The sequence below is a fragment of the Bos grunniens genome, chromosome 17, assembly GCF_055505025.1.
Source record: "Bos grunniens cultivar Pamir isolate PY7600 chromosome 17, Bosgru_T2T1.0, whole genome shotgun sequence".
Taxonomy (NCBI): domain Eukaryota; kingdom Metazoa; phylum Chordata; class Mammalia; order Artiodactyla; family Bovidae; genus Bos; species Bos grunniens.
The window spans coordinates 3072138-3088131 of NC_141181.1; the positions used below are offsets into that span (position 1 = coordinate 3072138).

Sequence of the window (15994 nt, forward strand, 5' to 3'; positions counted from 1 at the left end):
AATTGACTTGCGGTAATTTGGGGTATTTGGGTTATGGTACCAGGCTCCATCTGAAGGCAGGGGCAGTTTGTCCTGGCCGAGGTCAGCGGTGTGTGTGTTTGCTCTATCTGTCCTGGAAGTGGTTGCATCATGCAGCCTCCCGGCCCCTCTCCCTCCTCCTAGCGACTGTCAATGCTTCACTAGCCTTTGCAGAGAGTTGGCTTCCCGGGAGGAGCATTGAGCTGGGCCAGCAAGGAGGAGCTTAGACCCGGGGGCAGAATCTAGGAACCTGACTGAACATTGGTCCGGGGCCAGGATGAGGAAGAGACGGGAAAGATGTTCCGCCCTTCTGGTAAGAAGGCCCCGTGATCGGCTTCAGCCACTGGCTGTCCTACAGTCCTTGGAGCTTAAATAAAGGGACAACTGAAGCCCCAAGTGTTACAGTTCTGACATTCCAGGCTCGGAGCCCCGGGCCCGCCGACACCATGAGTTGGTCCTCGCACCCTCCGAGTGTAATCTTCTACATTCTTTCATTGCTTTCTTCAGCATGCCTGGCAGTAAGTGTGCTGTTTACAAAATGTATTTGTTTTAAACGGAAAGCTTAAAAATAAGAAAATATCTGATAAGCAAGTGAAATTTCTCTATTTTCCTCCTCTAGTATGTTGCTACCCGAGACAACTGCTGCATCTTAGATGAAAGATTTGTAAGTCGCTTTTATGTTTCTCTCTGTGTTTGAACTGGACTTGGGCAGAGGAATTTTTATTCTTTATAAGAGATTCTTTAGCAAATATCATTTGTCAGTTTAGACATTTTAAAAACATAGTCTAGGTTTTACCTATTTTTATTTATCAGGATTTTTAATCACACTATTGTTGTATTTTCAGGGTAGTTATTGCCCAACTACCTGTGGAATTGCAGATTTCCTGAATAATTACCAAACCAGTGTAGACAAAGATCTACGAACTTTGGAAGGCATCTTATATCAGGTTGAGAACAAAACATCAGAAGCCAGAGAGCTGGTCAAAGCAATCCAAATCAGCTATAACCCTGATCAACCATCAAAGCCAAGTGAGAATCTAACTGCCACTGACTGAGAGAGTCATCTACGAAGTTCTTTTGCTGTTATTTTAGTGGTTCTGTTTGCTTATGTATTTTTCTATCTCTGATCCCATATTACAGATAACATAGAGAGTGCTACCAAGAATTCCAAGAGTATGATGGAAGAAATTATGAAATATGAAACACTGATATCAACACATGAATCAACAATTCGGTAAGCATTTTTTTGTTTTAGTTCGCTTTCCAAGACTGAGCTGGGGTTTATTCAGTATGCCAAACTTTGGTAGAAGTAATCTTTTTATCTTTTTCTAGCTGTAGTATCTAACTGGTATGATGCCTGACCATCTTGAAAGGGATGGAAGTAGGTAATACGAGTTGCATTGGATTGTGATCACTTTTTAATGATCATGTGAGAGAAAGATGCTTTAGACGTCTTCAAATGCCTTGTGCCCATATTTACCAAACTGTTTGTTGTCACTCCCATTTGTCTTACAACATAAATTCAAACTGATGGGCATTTGAGTGTTGAAAATAAAATTCTTTTTATAAAAATGTCAACAAATGGGTGGTGAGGAATTTGTGAGCAGAGACATAGGAATGATCTTGGTAAATTATATTGAAAGAGCAGAAAAAAAGAACTTGCCTTAAGAGACAAGTTTGTGTGACAAACATTGAAATACCACCTGCTGTGTGGACCCTGCAATTATGTGTTGTCCTCCCTTCTCTTGAAGGCAAAACGTCTCTGTTAACAACTTCCCAGGACCTTGTAGACTTTCCGAACACTGGGTCTCAGACACAATTTTAGTTTCTTCCTCAATTTTTATCCTAAATTATTCTAAAAGTAGCAGAAGAAGTTGAGATAAATGGTGGCTGAGAAGAAGTGGCCCAGAAGGGATTTATCACCTTTTTGGTATCAGAGGGATACTATTATTATCATTATTGGCATTATGATTTGCATTATTATTGCCCATCGTTGAGACTGAAGGAGACTATAGTGCAGAAAATGTCCAAGATGCAATAGAGAAAAAAGTGGTCAAATAGTTTGTCTATCCAGAACCTCAGAGACAACAGTCTATGTGTGTAATAGCTCTCTATCATTTCGGAATATGGACAAGTAGTCCTGTGAGGAACTACAAAAGCAGCATTTCTCACTTTCCCTAGCTTTTTTCTGAAGTTGTGTAAACAGAAACATTAAGAAGAAGGGGAAAATGTCTGTTGTTTTATTTTATGTAAGATAATCCCCCAGATACTTTTCCCACGTAAGTTATAGACTGAAGTCCATAAACAGATCTTCAGTTAAATCCACAAGTGAAAAGGAATAATGCTGTAGCATGTGTGGATTTCTAAACAGAGCTTTTCCTTCCCTAAGAATCTTGTCCTAAGAATAATCAGCAGGTTGTCTTAAACAGGCTCATCACTTATGTACTTTATTATCTGTTGCTTTTTATGCAGAAACAAAAATCAGAATGATCACTTACAGTGATATGGTTTATTGGCAAGGACTTTGTTATTTTCTTTTCCAAAAAGCTTAGAATTTTAATTCACCTCAATTTATTAGTATCATTTTAAACTTTTTCCAAGAATAGAGTAATTTGTCAGGAAATAATTCTTGAGAAAATAAGGCGGTATTTTTAAAAGAATATACAACATTATTCGTCTGAAAAGAATAATCTGTTATCTTATTATTTTGCTTGTAGATTTTTGCAAGAAATATATAACTCAAATAGTCAAAAAATCGTTAACCTAAGAGATAAAGTGGTCCAGCTTGAAGCAAACTGTCAAGAGCCTTGTCAAGATACAGTGAAAATACATGATGTAACTGGGAGAGGTAAGTGAAAGGTTTCTATTGAGATTAAGTTCATCAGAGCAGATATAAAAAGTAAAGGAGAGTGTATGTATTATAATGTATACAAATACACTGGACAGTGTCTAGCCATTAAATATAAACAGTCTAATTACTTAGACTTTTCTTGAGTAGCTGAAAATTTACTTTGAAAGAAATAATGATTGAGAAATAAGAAAATACTTCTCAGGATATGAATAGTTTCTGACATGTTAAAAATTTCAAGGCTGACACAATCTTACCTGGATTTCAAACCACCATAAAAATTTCTTCTTTTTCAGATTGCCAAGATGTTGCCAATAAGGGGGCCAAAGAGAGTGGACTTTACTTTATCAGACCTCTGAAAGCTAAGCAGCAGTTCTTAGTCTACTGTGAAATTGATGGGTCTGGAAATGGATGGACTGTGTTTCAGAAGGTATTTTTCCCTCACCCTGTGTATTTAATAGACACCTAATTGTTCTGCCATATGCCAGATACTTCTCCAAGCACCTTGTAAGCATTAATTCAATGACACTCACAACTTTCCTTTGTGGTAGTTTTGGCCTGCTTATTCCTGTTTACAGAGAAGGAAACTTGGCACAAGAGGCTAAATAACTTGCCCAAGGTCACGTGACTAATAAGTAACAGAGTCAGGATATAGTCTGATTTCACTCTGTACTGAGATAGGTTCTCTACTATGCTGGCCCTGCTATAGGAGATTCATGATGGCACATGATCACAGTCTCATAGTGACAGAGGGACCTCTTGATATTTACATCAAGACCCAGGGCTGCCCATCGCCAGAAGATGGTGTCCCCCAGAGGATGCAGTCAGGCTGTTCCATGACCAGGCCCCTCTGTAGCCTTTGCCAGCCCCAGGCATCCACTGCAAATCCTCTTGCTGTCTGTTTACCTTTGACCATTGTTACAGCTAAGGCTGCAGGGGGCACTCAGAGCAAGTGAGTGATGGGAGCTTAGCTGGTAGACACAGGTTGAGCAATAAATAGGCTGACCTTTTCAACTATCAGTACAAGAATCAGCAACATCAAGCTGATGTTCTGAAGTCCTCTAGGAGTCTTTTTAAAACTACTACTAGATTACAATTTATCATGTGCCAGGCCTTCTTCTTGGGTACTTTTACATTCTCTGGTGTAATCCCTGAAACTATCCTGAGAAGTAAGCATCATTATTCCTATTTAAGAGACAGGTGAGCAAACTTAGGCAGCTAGCCCAGGGTCACTTGGTAAATGATGAAATCATAGCCTCCATATTTTGGACAAAATGGCTATGATGTTTTCCTTATGCGCACTGATAATACATTCTCTCCTTTTGCCTGTGCAATTGTGTAATTAGAGGCTTGATGGCAGTCTGGATTTCAAGAAAAACTGGATTCAATATAAAGAAGGGTTTGGACATCTGTCTCCTACTGGAAACACAGAATTTTGGCTGGGAAATGAGAAGATTCATTTGATAAGCACACAGTCTACCATCCCTTATGTATTAAGAATACAGTTGGAGGACTGGAATGGCAAAACCAGGTACTATCAAGAAGGACTTCTAACTTTTGTTGTAGAGACACCCTGGAGTATGCACTTTCTAGCTCTCAGCAGAATAATGGGGAAAACAGTCTGACAGATGTGAAGAGCACATTCAACTATGTTCCCCAGAAGTCAGTTTGGCTCTTGGGCAGTACAAGCTGCTAGGTCCCATTCAGGCAGGATCTGAGTGTTTTGGTATAATCCACTTATCCTGGAATCATACAAAACAATAGCTAATATTTCCTGAGCATTTATGTACCATAAATTGCACATGAAATGATAACTTAAATCCAAATAGCTCATGAGGCTGGAATTATTATTAATTCCATTTTACAGATTAACTTTTCCAAGCTTGCATTCATTGGATTTAAACTCAGGTAGTTCACCTCTTATAACCCACCATCTTAAGCTGCTATCCTGGATGGAAAGTAATCTAGCTTTTTCAGATTTCTCAGTGTTTAATGACTGGGAATCAAATCCAGTCAATCAAATCCAGGAGCTACCTTACAATGAAATCAGCTGCCACCTTTGGTGAGCTGGAGTTCCTTCTATGCACAGAGCTGTCTGGACACTTTAAGTGTTGTATACCTCATAGAAATTGAAAACAATATCCAGCCCTCTTGTTATGTCTATGACATGATGAAATATAGTCTGTGCCCAAATGTATATTTTCACTTTTAAAATTTTTAACCAGAAAGTATAATACCATGGTCAGTAGACCTTCTCCTATGAGAACATCCTCCATTTCCTAAGTCCTGGAGATCAGGGAAGCTCAATGTTTTCTAGAAATCTCTGTTTATGCACCAAGGCCCATTCTTCCCTGCACTCCATAGAATTCTGGCTTTCATGTACAATTATTTTCCAGGGGAGAATCTCTCTCTGACCCTACAGTTCATGTTTTGTAGGCTACACAGGAATCACTCCTTTTATGTGATGCTCAAGGAAATTCTCCTTGCCACTCCCACATTTCCTTCAGAAAGAAAAAACCCTCTAGACAGTATGAGTGGCTAGTGGAACTATAGTTGCTTTCAGCTTGCTGTATTAATTAATGGTCACTCACTTTCAGATAATTAATGTGGTTTATGAGAACTGTGTGTACATGTTACGTACTGAGATAAAAGTGGAAAATGTGAAATTAGGTTCATCTATATATCTGGGTTAGCTATTAGGATACTATAGGCAAAAAGCATTCAGGATAGCTGAAGTTTTTAGTTTTCCCTTGGATGTCCTGAAAGCTTCTAGACCCATCCTGGGTGGTGCTGATGACCTTGAGACTGTTCCCCACACCTGTTATCCCATGCCAGATTTGTGAAAAATTTTGTTCAGTGACCACATTTCAGACTTATGAAGCAAAGTTTAAAATTCCTAACAATTGTCCGATGAAAGAAGGAACTTCTGAGATGACTTATAAGGCTCAGGGTTTAAGATCTCTATTCCTTCTTTGTAGCACTGCAGATTATGCTTCATTCAAGGTGACAGGTGAAAATGACAAATACCGCCTGACATATGCTTACTTCATTGGTGGAGATGCTGGAGATGCATTTGATGGCTATGATTTTGGCGATGATTCTAGTGACAAGTTTTTCACATCCCATAATGGCATGCAGTTCAGTACTTGGGACAGTGACAATGATAAGTATGATGGCAACTGTGCTGAACAGGATGGATCTGGTTGGTGGATGAACAAATGTCACGCTGGCCACCTCAATGGAGTTTATTATCAAGGTATGGCTTTCTTTCTTAATACATGAATTTGTGTATAATCTATATTTTTATAAAAGTAAATATAAGGAAGAAATAATTAGTAAAGATATTGGGAGCTTGCTATATAGTTCTTTATTTTAAGCCAGAATTGGATAATTCTAGCTTATACCTGAAAGTAGCCCCTCTATAGGAAATCCACCTGCTGCAAACTATGCAGTGATATTCATGATGCTTCCATCAAGGTTGATACTTTGGGTTATGGTGTCTCTTCTAGTCTTACCCTATATATTATCTGGATGGACTAACATTGCCATGTCTATGCTGTTAACACAGTAGCCTGGCTCAGCTTCCCATGAGCTGTGTGTCAAATGGAATCAGTGAACAGTGTCTAGAGGAATTAAGTGAAAGGCAGGGATATATTGGAGAGTCTACAGGTCCGTGAAAGTTGGAAAAGAATCCAGCCTGAGGAGTGTAGATGCTTATTTTACCACAGGGGGAGGGCAAGCTATAGTTTGCCCTAAGGCTGGAGTAGTTCTGAGCACTGGTTTTACTTACTGACAAACTATTGGAATACCCCAACAGGTATGCATGGGGAAGTCCTCACCCAAGAAAATGGCAGTCTTACCTTCTCAGGGCACTGTCCTAGCCAAGAGGTGACTTGGAATCCTGTCTTAAATGACTTAATGACTTAAAACTACATACCTTTACCTTTCGGTTTTCACAATATGTTTTTGAAACCTAACTTATCTTTGCACCAACAAACCATGTAATTAGAAAAAATTCTCAAGGAAGGTGCCCAGGCAAGAATACTGGAGTGGGTTGCTATGCCCTCCTCCAGGGGATCTTCCTGATGCAGAGATCAAACCCAAATCTCTTAAGTCTTCTGCATTGGCAGGCGGGATCTTTACCACTGTGTCACCTGGGAAGCCCAATATTTTCCAGTAAAATTGTGATTTCAGATGACCTGAATCCAACCGATGAGGAATTATGACTGCCATTCTAACCTGTTTTCAGGAAGAGGGTCCATAATAGCAGAAACTAGCATGACTTAGCTTAGGGAGAGAGACCAATTGGGGAAATGCGGGGCTCTAGCCCTGTTAGCAGTGAATACATTTAACTTATGAGTGTGGCCAGAAAACACAATACAGATGTAAAGTTTGTTTAATAATAAGTTTATGTCAATTGTAAATCAAGAATTTGAGTCTCTATGGGTGTTTTCAGTTAGTATATAGCACTATAAATCTGATGTAATTGACAGTGGACTTCATAACAGACAGCTCTTTATGGACTTTCTTCGGGGAGGAGATTCGGGAGTGGTGATACGCAGATCTATGCTTTGTTTCAGGTGGCACTTACTCAAAAACATCTACTCCTAATGGTTATGATAATGGCATTATTTGGGCCACATGGAAATCCCGGTGGTATTCCATGAAGAAAACCACCATGAAGATAATCCCACTTAACAGACTTGCCATCGGAGAAGGACAGCAGCACCAACTGGGGGGAGCCAAACAGGTCGGAGTAGAACATCACGTTGAAATAGAATATGACTAAGTCATTTTGCCCTGAGCTGTTCATTCTGTTAACACACAAAGTTTCAGAAACTTTCCTGAAATTTTCTTCTCGTTTTCTCTTACCGTATTTATTAATTTTAAGTCTTTCTTTAAGGATATTTAGCTCTGAATGGCAATTAAAACTCACTTTGGACTGTATTCCCAAGTTACTAAACACAGAGTTATTATAAATTTGTCTATTTGATGAGATAATATTTTAGCTTATTTCCTAAATATATAATAAATTCATTGTGATATTTTGCGTTTTTTTCATATTTTGCATTTTAATGACCACACATCATTGGGTCTTGGTGATTTTTTAAATTATTTTAAAAATAGTTTGGTATATACTAATATAACAGGAGCAGACTTTAGGAATTCAAATGCCTAGGTATTTCATTACCTCTCAATCATTCCTATTTAATTATTCTTTTTTAACGGAGATAATTATATCTTTTTAATGTATTTTTTGTTTTGATCATAGGCTGGAGACGTATAAAAGACCATTTCAAAAGTGATTTACTTTTTTAAAGAACTTTATCTGAAAAGAAAAAGATAATATTTTTCCTATGGGACAATGGACTTGCAAAGCCTCACTTCACTTTAAAAGTAAAAAGAACCCATGTTGAAAACTCCACTAACAGTTTTATGCCGGTGATAATTTATCTACATACCATTTCAATAAATATTTTGTTTCCTAAGACTAGATATGTGGTACCTTTTATTGACCATTAAAAACCATCACTTTCCTTCAATTTAATACAGTTAGGCAATCATCAGTAGTTGCTTAGTCCTCACTTTTTGCTAAACATTACCTGGCTCTTAAGACTTCCCTGGTGGCTCAGACAGTAAAGCGTTTGTCTACAATGTGGCAGACCTGGGTTCGATCCCTGGGTCGGTGAGTTCCCTGGAGAAGGAAATGGCAACCCACTCCAGTACTCTTGCCTAGAAAATCCCATGGACGGAGGAGCCTGGTGTCCATGGGGTTGCAAAGAGTCGGACACGACTGAGCGACTTCACTTTCACTTTGGGGAATTACAAAGGAAATAGAAATCATGGCTTTTGCCCTCCAGGGTTTATAAGACAAATACAGAAAAATACATAACCCCAAATGACAAAGTTTGATATAAAAACATAAACACAAGTCACAATCACACAACAGTTTATGGTACCTGAAGTGCAGCTGGAGAAAAGGCTGTCTGGGGATTCTCTCAGCAAAGCCCTTGAGCTCCAGGCTCCTGTGGCCATATGTGGGCCCTCAGAGAGAACTGCAACTCAGAGCAGAGAGCTCCAGGGAGCAATCTGCGCAGCCCCTCACTGCTGAACAAGTTGAGTGGAATGAAGCCATTATTGCAATAGCCAGAGATCAAGAATCTCCAGTTTCTGTAAGGAATAGCTGTGTCTACATAAGCTGGTATAAGGTTGACTATGAAAAGTGACTGATTTTAGGCAGGGGAAGATCTGGTTGTTCTGAAGTCCTGAGGATTGACTTTGGATTGCCTTCCCTTTCACAATTTCTTTCCTAATTCTCTCACTTCTTTGTTTTCATGAATCCTGATTTTAAAAGCATCCTATTGAAGAGATAAACAGTAAGTCAACTTATAGGTATACAATCAAATACTTGGGAGACTTTGGAGAAATAGTAACAAGATTCATTGTCTGTAGCCCTCATTCATGTATGCATGAAGCATTCTTTCAACTATTTATTGACTGCCTTCATTGTACTAGCCCCCGTGCTGGCCATAGTAGCACCCTCCTTTCTCCCAATACCGTTCTATTCCATCTAGTTCTCAAGTTCCAGAAACAAGGAGTAAGTCTTCCTTATTCCTCCCTCCCTACATCATCAAGTCTGTCAAATCTACCTTCTGCATATTTACTATATTCATTTCCTTCTCTATACTCACTGCCAGCATTCTAGTTGGGAAACGTATCTCTTGCCAGGATAATGACAATTGCCTCCTTCTTGTATTCAACATGCTCCCAACCTTACCTGTTTCCAGCTCATCATGCTCTAAACCACCTCTAAATGCAGAATGCATACAATCTACCCTTGAGAATATTAAAATCCTTTGGGTGAGCTATTTGATTATAAAACAGTTATGTGAACATAAATAAGTGTTAGTATAACAATATCACTCCAGTGATTTATCTGAAGAAAATTATTTTTGAAAAAGAAAATAGCTCTATGCAGAAATGTAAATAATTATTTAAATACTAAATAAATACTTAATAGCAGTGGGAAATTTAGAAAATATTAACATTGGAAAAATGAACAAGCAAGGTGATTTATTAGTACAATGATTGGAATGAATACAATGTTTCATAAGTATAATATCTCTGTATCAACCTAGAAGCATTTACTAAATAATATGCTTTAACATGAAAAGCAACTTTACAATGAGAAGTATGTAAAAGTACATATGCATAAACATCTTGAGTAGAATGTAGTCTCGACATACATGCATTATTTGTATATATTTGTTCTCCTCCAACTGATCTATAAAATTTAATAAAATACTAAACAAAATAAATATAAACAAGTCCAAAAGTTTCTGATTTTCTCATGATCACTTTTCCAATGCTTCTCCTAAAATATCAATTATAACATTTTTTCATAAACATTTGGAGCCCCTGTTTTTGGAGTGTCCAGAGTACATACATGGTCTGCATGTTGGGTAATTCAGGGTTGATTGATGGGAAGGGGCTTCTGACTTTCTTCTATACCTCTTCACAGGCTTCCATGATCGCTCAGATGGTAAAGTATCTGCCTACAATGCAGGACACCCAGGTTTGATCCCTCGGTCAGGAAGATTCCCCTGGAGAAGGAAATGGCAACCCACTCCAGTATTCTTGCCTGGAGATTCTCATGGATGGAGGAGCCTGGTGGGCTACAGTCAGTGGGTTTGTAAAGAGTCAGACACGACGGAGCAACTTCACTTTATACCTCTTCACTGTTTGTCCTGTTATTTGCTGTGCTTAGTGTCCAACTCTTTGCGATTCCATGGACTATAGCCCACCAGGCTCCTCTACCCATGGGGATCCTCCAGGCAAGAATACTGGAGTGAGTTGCCATGCCCTCCTCCAGGGGGTCTTACCAGCCCAGGAATGGAGCCCAGGTCTTTACAAACAAAATATTGTTAGTTTTGTTTACCAGGTGGCTCAGTGGTAAAGAATCTACTTGCCAATGCAGAAACCACAGGAGATGGAGGTTTGATCCTTGGGTTGGGAAGATCCACTGGAGGAGAGAATTGGCAAGCCACTCCAGGATTCTTGCCTGGAGAATCCCCATGGACAGAGGAGTCTTGTGGGCTACAGTCCATGGGGTCACAAAGAGCTGGACAGATTGAGTAACTGAGAAAAACCACAAATTATCAATAGTTCTGTAGCTAATTTAAAATTTAATTAGATAGAGATAAACAGATGAATTTCAAAATTTTCCTTGTCTGGTTATTAATATTCAGTGGTGAACACTGAAGTGTTCAGTCGCTCAGTCGTGTTCAACTCTTTGAGACCCCATGGACTGCAGTGGGCTTCCCTGTCCATCACCAACTCATGAAGCTTGCTCAAACTCATAGCTTAAGAAATAAAACAAGAGATATAATTACAGACTCAATTGGATTCAGTTCAGTTCAGTCACTCAGTGGTGTCTGACTCTTTGTGACTCCATGAATCACAGCATGCCAGGCCTCCCTGTCCATCACCAACTCTCAGAGTTAATCCAAACCTACGTCCATCGAGTCGGTGATACCATCCAGCCATCTCATCCTCTGTCGTCCCCTTCTACTCCTGCCCCCAATCCCTCCCAGCATCAGGGTCTTTTCCAATGAGTCAACTCTTCGCATGAGGTGGCCAAAGTATTGGAGTTTCAGCTTCAGCATCAGTCCTTCCAATGAACACCCAGGACTGGTCTCCTTTAGGATGGACTGGTTGGATCTCCTTGCAGTCCAAGGGACTCTCAAGAATCTTCTCCAACACCACAGTTCAAAAGCATCAATTCTTCGGTGCTCAGCTTTCTTCACAGTCCAACTCTCACATCCATACATGACCACTGGAAAAACCATAGCCTTGACTAGACGCACCTTTGTTGGCAAAGTAATGTCTCTGCTTTTGAATATGCTATCTAGGTTGGTCATAACTTTCCTTCCAAGGAGTAAGCGTCTTTTAATTTCATGGCTGCAGTCACCATCTGCAGTGATTTTGGAGCCCAGAAAAGTCTGACACTGTTTCCACTGTTTCCCCATCTATTTCCCATGAAGGGATGGGACCGGATGCCATGATCTTCGTTTTCTGAATGTTGAGCTTTAAGCCAACTTTTTCACTCTCCACTTTCACTTTCATCAAGAAGCTTTTCAGTTCCTCTTCACTTTCTGCCATAAGGGTGGTGTCATCTGCATATCTGAGGTTATTGATATTTCTCCCGGCAATATTGATTCCAGCTTGTGTTTCTTCCAGTCCAGCGTTTCTCATGATGTACTCTGCATATAAGTTAAATAAGCAGGGTGACAATATACAGCCTTGACGAACTTCTTTTCCTATTTGGAACCAGTCTGTTGTTCCATGTCCAGTTCTAACTGTTGCTTCCTGACCTGCATACAAATTTCTCAAGAGGCAGATCAGGTGGTCTGGTATTCCCATCTCTTTCAGAATTTTCCACAGTTTATTGTGATCCACACAGTCAAAGGTTTTGGCATAGTCAATAAAGCAGAAATAGATGCTTTTCTGGAACTCTTTTGCTTTTTCCATGATCCAGCGGATGTTGGCAATTTGATCTCTGGTTCCTCTGCCTTTTCTAAAACCAGCTTGAACATCAGGAAGTTCACGGTTCACATATTGCTGAAGCCTGGCTTGGAGAATTTTGAGCATTACTTTACTAGCATGTGAGATGAGTGCAATTGTGTGGTATTTTGAGCACTCTTTGGCATTGCCTTTCTTTGGGATTGGAATGAAAACGGACCTTTTCCAGTCCTGTGGCCACTGCTGAGTTTTCCAAATGTGCTGACATATTGAGTGCAGCACTTTCACAGCATCATCTTTCAGGATTTGGAATAGCTCAATTGGAATTCCATCACCTCCACTAGCTTTGTTCGTAGTGATGCTTTCTAAGGCCCACTTGACTTCACATTCCAGGATGTCTGGCTCTAGGTCAGTGATCACACCATCGTGATTATCTGGGAAAATATAAGCTAAGGATAAAGAGACCTAGAGTGTGGGAAAGACTATTTCATATACCTTTTCAGTGTGTGTGTGTGTGTGTGTGTGTGTCCCAGAGGCAGAAATTGAGTTGTGCTCAGTTGCTCAGTCATGTTTGGACTCTGCGATGCCATGGACTGCAACCCCACCAGGCTTCTTTGTCCATGGACTTTTCCAGGCAAAACTACACTGGAGTGGGTTGCCATTTCCTCCTTCAGGGGATCTTCCCAACCCAGGGATGGAACCCTCATTGGTAGGCAGATTCTTTACCACTGCACCATCTGGGCACCCCGAAGTTGAATTAGTCATACTTCTAGCACACCATTCACACACATCTGTGTCAGGTCACTCTGATTTATTGAGTCTCTTTCATTCAAATCTCCTTTTCTTCTCTTTACTCCTTATAATAAACAACCATTGTAACAGACTTGATGTGTTTCTTTATTTGTACATATCCTTTTGTGCTATGCATTTTTAAATTGTATAAATGGCATCACGCTGTAAATCAGTGTGACTTAGAATGCTGATCCCCCGATTTTTTGTTACAAGTGAGCATTATGATAAGCAAAAAAAATAAGAATTAGTGTAGAAACATTTTTCCTATATTTTGTATGTGATGATTATATTTATTCAAATGTAATTATATGCCTTTGGAATCTAATAATAAAAAAATTGACCTATATTTTGTATATCCTTGCTTTTTTACACTTTGTTTTACTAATAATTATTTTTATTGCATTTTATGGTCTAATAGGCCTGTGACTCATTAGAAATTTAATGAAGCTGGTCCTTTACCACAAACAATTTGACAAGCACTACTAAGGTCTTTATCGTGCTTACTACTTTTTCCATTCAGCATTGTTAAGCTCTACCTACAATCTGAGTATTTGGTAACTTCCCTTAATCTCCTTTCAATTCCAAGTCTTTCAAAGTGAATATTATTTGGCCCCAAAGCTTGTGCTTTTTAAAACTGTATTTTTAATTAATATCTAAGTTCATTTCATTATGATCAAAGAACGTAATTTTGATGATCTTATTCTTGAGACAGTGTTCACAAATTACTTTGGGACACAGGAATTATCAGACAAGTAATGGTCCCATGTACCTAAATCATAACCACTCTTCAATAATGATCTGCTTTCAAGAAGAGCATTAATATTTTTCCTTTAATAAGGAAAATGAACTAAAGATAGATAATGATTAGCCTTGTAAACACAAGTTTTGGCCCAAATGGCTAATCTTGAGCACTCAGAGTACGGTTGACTGATGGCTTGTACAGCATGCCTCTGTAGCAGGTTTGAAAGTCTTTGGGGAAGGCTGGATGGTGAAATTTCAAGTTCTTGTTAATCTCAGTTTCACTGGGAAATATTTGAAAGCTCAAGTAGATAAATTCAGATCATGACATTTAATCAGGTCTACAACTGGCTCAAAACTGTCTTTTCCAAATCCCAAATCCAGTATTCTTGGCCCTCTGTCCCATTTCCCAAGTCCTTATCTAGGTTTGCTTCTGCTGGTAACTTAAAAGCATGAAGTAAGCCAAGGTAGATGGGAACCCTCCCTGAATAAATCTGAATGTTGACCCTTCTTAAATAAACAGAGTAGGGCAGATTCTACTCTGCAATGAATGTGACCTCTTTCAAATCCCCAGGGATAACTAGTTAAAGTGTGACTTAGAAAAAAAAATGACCTAACATTTAAGTGACCTTGTACTGGAAATGTTCTCCTTCCTAATTTGTTCTTTTTATACCACAAAGCTATGGGAAGGGTCAAATGAGATCGTATATGAAACTGCTCCAGACACAAAGACAAAATTGAATTGCTTTGTGCTGTTAAGACTGGTATTGTTGCATGAGATTTGAATCTAATGTTGGTTAAGTTTGGAAACAATTTTAAAACTTTAATTTTTTGACCCATATATTTTAATAAATTTTAAATTTCCAAATTATTTTTTATTTTCAGAAAAGAAGATACTACAGAGAGTCCCTATCTCTATCACCCAGTTCCTTTAACATTAAACATCTGATATCACCAAAGCTCGTTTGTCAAAATTTAAGAAACCAATCCTAGTAGTTACTCTTACCTAACTTCCATGCTTTATTCAGATTTCATCAGTTTTTACACTAATGCCCTTTCTTCTGTTCCAGGGTCTGATCTGGGATATACTACATTCAGTTGTCGTATCTCCTTAGTCAGTTTTGGTAACCATTTCTTAGTCTTTCCCTGTTGTTCATGAACTTGACTGTTTAGAGAGATACATCGTGGTACACTTGTCAATTTGGGTTTCAATGCTTCATACTTTTTTTTGTTGACTTTTGTTTACACAAAATTTTACCCAAATGCCTTCTTCTTTTTTTTTTTTTTACTATAAAATTGTCCATTAAAAATAGGTTTCAAGAAGAATCACGGAGAAGTAAATCAGTCTAAATAATAAAATTACACCATAATTTTCATAAATTCCTTGCTATGGAAAGTCCAAATACCTTACAGATACTCTTTTCCCAGATCTCAATACATGACTATTAAATAAATACCAACTGATAGATCATGTTTGCTAAATTTAATAGAAGAACCACAGTGACATCAGAGAAGTGTGCCAAATTAAATGAATTTAAGCTGTATGATGTTGAGATGAATTCATGTTGTTGATATTAACACATCACTTGATTATTCACCTGCATAATGGTTTTACTTTTCAAAAATACCATTTATACTTTAATACACAGTCAACAAAAAGTGATATATCCAGCAAAATTTAGCTAAGCACATTGTAAGTAAAATTGATTAATCTTGAAAAATGAATTATTTAGTTGATAATATAGTTAAAAGGGCTTCCCTGGTGGCTTAGTTGGTAAAGCATCCACCTGCAATGCAGGAGACTGCTTGCAATTCAGGAAACCTGGGTTCAAAACCAAAGGAAATGAAACACTGGCAACATTTAAGGGACCTCACTTTTCCCTCTCTCTCTCTCACACACACTCCTCAAGCATACATATCACACACACATACAATGACTTAGTGGAAACTTGATTAAAAGTACTTAAGTAAAAGACCATGAAAATCATGCATAAGGACAAAAAAATAAAATGATTATTTTATGATTGGAACATTATGAAATTTAGTTCCAAAAATGCTAAAAAATATTCAATTAAA

At 38.5% G+C, this 15994-nt stretch overlaps 1 protein-coding gene across 2 annotated transcripts; it reads left to right on the forward strand.

Annotated features, from left to right (window-relative positions):
* The first annotated feature begins 416 nt into the window (after positions 1-416).
* On the forward strand, positions 417-8360 carry FGG (fibrinogen gamma chain). Of its 2 annotated transcripts, XM_086345873.1 has the most exons (10): positions 417-536; positions 638-682; positions 864-1047; positions 1159-1252; positions 2736-2866; positions 3163-3296; positions 4213-4397; positions 5845-6122; positions 7447-7616; positions 8139-8360. In XM_086345873.1, exons 1-10 carry the CDS (start codon positions 465-467, stop codon positions 8151-8153), a joined length of 1308 nt encoding a protein of 435 aa, XP_086201999.1. In that variant the 5' UTR covers positions 417-464; the 3' UTR covers positions 8154-8360. The 2 variants fall into 2 exon arrangements, with proteins under 2 accessions (XP_086201999.1, XP_086201998.1); XM_086345872.1 differs by lacking the exon at positions 8139-8360 and having other exon boundaries at positions 7447-7916.
* Positions 8361-15994: the final 7634 nt, after the last annotated feature.

Excerpts from the sequence above, each read along its gene's own strand:
- FGG (XM_086345872.1), top strand. The coding sequence starts at position 465 with ATGAGTTGGTCCTCGCACCCTCCGAGTGTAATCTTCTACATTCTTTCA. Across the intron at positions 683-863 it reads GCATCTTAGATGAAAGATTT|GGTAGTTATTGCCCAACTAC; the intron begins GTAAGTCGCTTT and ends TTGTATTTTCAG. Across the intron at positions 2,867-3,162 it reads ACATGATGTAACTGGGAGAG|ATTGCCAAGATGTTGCCAAT; the intron begins GTAAGTGAAAGG and ends CTTCTTTTTCAG.